Raw genomic sequence first — 3,557 nt, forward strand, 5'->3', positions numbered from 1 at the left:
TTCAGCTGTGGTCGAGGAACGAATCAGGCCAAAAAAACTTAAAGTAGTGTCCAGTTTCAACTATTTTTTTTCTAGCCTGAGTATTCATCAGCATCACTAGAAGGTCTCAAAGTTGAGCACAGTGTTGACCGTTTTTCCGAAGGAAAACCCATTATCCTAACACTTAAGGACAGTGGTACGCTTTTTACTCTGTGGATTTGGATTTTGCACATTACTTACTGTCCGCTAGTTGTTATTGTCCTTGATCGCACCTTAGATTAGGGGCTTATTCTTTCGTTCTCACCAAATTGCCCATACCAATAAAATTTTGCAGCGTAAATAAACATTACGTAAATTTTAATGCTGAAAATGCCTGTGACTACTGTTGACGTCGTAGACGTTTTGACTGAGGATGCATCCGATGTGCTGACCAATGTAAACTTGGAAGACGAAGAAAGAGCCGAAAAGAATCGCGAGAACCAGCGAAAACTTGCGGGTCTTGGAGGCATTTTGCAAGATGAAGATGAAGATGTGGTTATGGGTCTCCGGGCGAAGGGGATTCTGGAAAAGTACGATGTGGAAATTAGTGGACCGAAGAAGGCCGAGTTTATTCTTGAGGCCAACGGCACCTATGCTACGGACCACGAACGTACCTTGCGTCGACTGCAGGAGGAACTTCAGACTACTCGGGTAAGGTGGCAACCGATTTTAGGCATAAAATGGTTTGTTGCCTTAGGCTTCATCCGGAGTCGTTTATTACTGGAAATCTATGCACTGCAAATTTCAGCTTAATTTACGACTTTTAGCGAAAAATTTTTACATTTTTCATGACAAGAATTTAAGCAAAGCTTAGGCGGAGTACAAACACTAAAAATTTTTGCTCACATCAAATTGCGATGAATTTTTATATAATCGTAAGTCGTTGCGTTGGATATAGCAAAGTCTGGAAGATCAGGAGTTGCGTCCAGCAGCTGATTTTTACACAGCGGATGAGATGGCTCAATTTAAGAAGAAGAAAAGGCGAAAGGTGCAGCGGAGGATTCTGCGCGCGGACGATTTGATTCCAGACCCAGGGGCCGCATCCACCGTCTCCACCGATCACGGTTCGCGCGGCCGTCGAGAGATGCAGGAGACGGCTGGGCCGGCGCTGAAGGAGGAGGGTGAGGTGGTGGACGTGAAAAAGGTCGAAGAGGATATAAAACCGCCAGCACTCGCTCCTTTGACTGGCTTGAACCCCGCCATTGCAGCTCTCCTCTCTGTCCAAACTATTCCTGAAGAGGAAGAGCAGATCGATACTGGTGATGAAGGTAGGATTTTGTTCAAATAAGCGATTACATTAGTTATTTAATTAACTAACTTTAAGTTAGTGGTAAGCATGGTTAGTAGGGGCAATAGGATGTATTATGATTTCAGGTAGACTGTTAGTCATTTCAACACTAAACAGCATCAAATCACTAAGTATTTGTTCAAAAAGATGAGGATGATGGTTAATTTGAGTTAAACGGTGCCAATGCGTTTTTGGGTGGTAATGCTGATTGCTCTGGTGTTTTCATTCGATATAAATCATTTTCGAATGGACTTATGTTAGTCTATCGCATATTGTTGTAATTTATTAATCAAACTCCTTTTCAGGAGTAATTCATATGAAGTTTTAGAACCCACTACTTGATAAACCAATTCATCGTTGCCTAAAAAACCTAAAGTCAATTACCCTTTCATTCTCCTCTTGAGTTGCCATTACGTCTAGGGGAATTCATTACGGTTTATAATTGCCTCTCCTAATCTTCAGATGTCGCCAATCAATGGTCCGCGGAGCCGCTGGAACCAGACAACCTTCAACTGGAGTTGGAGAAGACGCTGAGTCGTGTTCGCAACGCGAATCTGGCAAAGTGCGTTCCGCAACCGGAAGAAGTAAGTTCTCCATCTTTTTTGGGTGAATAGTCGATTTTTCGTGGACGTCTGTCTCATTTTGTGAAAATTCACAACGCCATTGGTATCGTTTAAGACATTGTTTTTAAAATTAGTACGTAACCGAATTATTTATTTTCTTTCTCTTCTTTTATCTCGTAAACTAGCTATTAGTTTAAAACCACTAAGTAACAAGCAACAGTGTTCTATATGTATACTGGTGAATACCCCATTCATCTGCTAAACCAGATTTATAAATCTCTTTAGTTTTGCTAATGTTGTGATAATGCAGGCTATTTCCTAGTTTTTTTTCATTATGAAATTATTGGTAAACGCAATCACATTTTGCCATGTTAGCTATTGGCATTGGTATACAAAAACATAACCTTTCTCTTTCTACCCTCTTTCCCTATGCTGACAGAGGCTGCAAATGGTAATGAAGGAGGTGGAGTCTGAGACATTTGTTCCGAAGGCACAAAATGGGAATTCTGGTGGTGATGGTGGTGGTCTCGTGTTCGACGCGACGGCGGAGTTCTTTAAACAGATCTCCGGTGGACTGCAAAACGATGTAACCGCGAAGATGGTGAAGCGGGAAGCTGAGGCGGAATTGGAGGTGGCAGAAGTGGAGGTCCAAAGGAGACAGCCGGTGCGCGAAAAGGACTCGAGAAGTGAGCGAGCCCCTGAAAAGAAGGAGCGACACCGTGACAGCAGCAGTCGATATACTTCGTCTACCAGTGAATAACTCCTTTCTTACAATCAGTTGTCATTCAGCCTTTCCCACTTTTACCGTTTTCATGTTACGGTGTAGAGCACTCTTCCTCGTCTCATCGTCATTACGAGGAGAAGGCTTCTATGAGCAAGTCATCCGGCAGTAGTACGAGGTCCAAAGAGGGAAAGGAGAGGGAAGATATCAGTACCATCTCCTTTACACCCACTGCGTCCGCCGGAGGAGGAGTGTTTGAGGAGGAACCTGCTCTGAATCAAGGCGTCTTCTCAGCCCTCCTTCTGGCTCAGAAAAAGGGCTATGTGGAAGAGGAGAAGGAGAAAGAGGTAACTTATTTTTGTTCCTCCACTTCTTTTTGGAATAGCATTGGAGCGTAGTCGATGGATTTGAATATTTCTCCATTCGGAGGCGTGTGTATTCTCACGATTGCGATGGAACGTGTCGTAATGTGATGTTTACCGTAAACACGCCGAATAGCAAGATGTATTTCAAAAGTGGCTTTTGCAAAATTGAATGAATCGTATGTTTCCATTAAGCTTAAACTGTTATACCAGTTCAAGGCGTTTTAGAGACACGTTCAGTGCATAGGCGTAGCACCTTTTTTTTGGCTGCAGGCTCACATCTCTTCTCCCAAGTGTGGTTGTGTTTAAGAGTCTTATAGGATGGTGAGAAAGTGCGATGATATTCGGGCTTACTCTAGCTCTAATGTCCCATCGCTTTTAGCGTCCGATGGGCCAACTGGTGAACTTGATGGCTAAACACTACGTAAAGGAGGATGTTCGCTATGACGACATTGACGCGAAGTTTGCCAAACGCGAGCGCTACAATGGCCCTCTGTGCGATTTTCGCGAAAAGTCCAGTTATAAGCCGGACGTGAAACTCTACTACGTGGATGAAATGGGCCGTAACCTCACCCCCAAGGAGGCCTTTCGGCAACTCAGCCACA

The 3,557-nt window shown here is 43.7% G+C and overlaps 1 protein-coding gene across 1 annotated transcript in view; it reads left to right on the forward strand. All coding sequences in view use genetic code 11, as the record gives it.

Moving 5' to 3' along the window:
• Positions 1–348: 348 nt before the first annotated feature.
• The window catches only part of EGR_01294 (U4/U6.U5 tri-snRNP-associated protein), a gene marked incomplete at both ends in the record, with an annotated part of 4,165 nt that continues 956 nt past the window's right edge, over positions 349–3,557 (forward strand). The window contains 6 exons of the mRNA XM_024490543.1: positions 349–669; positions 917–1,286; positions 1,769–1,890; positions 2,309–2,533; positions 2,659–2,937; positions 3,335–3,515. Coding sequence (XP_024354867.1) covers positions 349–669; positions 917–1,286; positions 1,769–1,890; positions 2,309–2,533; positions 2,659–2,937; positions 3,335–3,515 — 1,498 coding nt within the window. The remainder of the gene's footprint in view (positions 670–916; positions 1,287–1,768; positions 1,891–2,308; positions 2,534–2,658; positions 2,938–3,334; positions 3,516–3,557) is intronic.

Source organism: Echinococcus granulosus (genome assembly GCF_000524195.1).
Source record: "Echinococcus granulosus chromosome Unknown EG_S00005, whole genome shotgun sequence".
Classification (NCBI taxonomy): Eukaryota; Metazoa; Platyhelminthes; class Cestoda; order Cyclophyllidea; family Taeniidae; genus Echinococcus; species Echinococcus granulosus.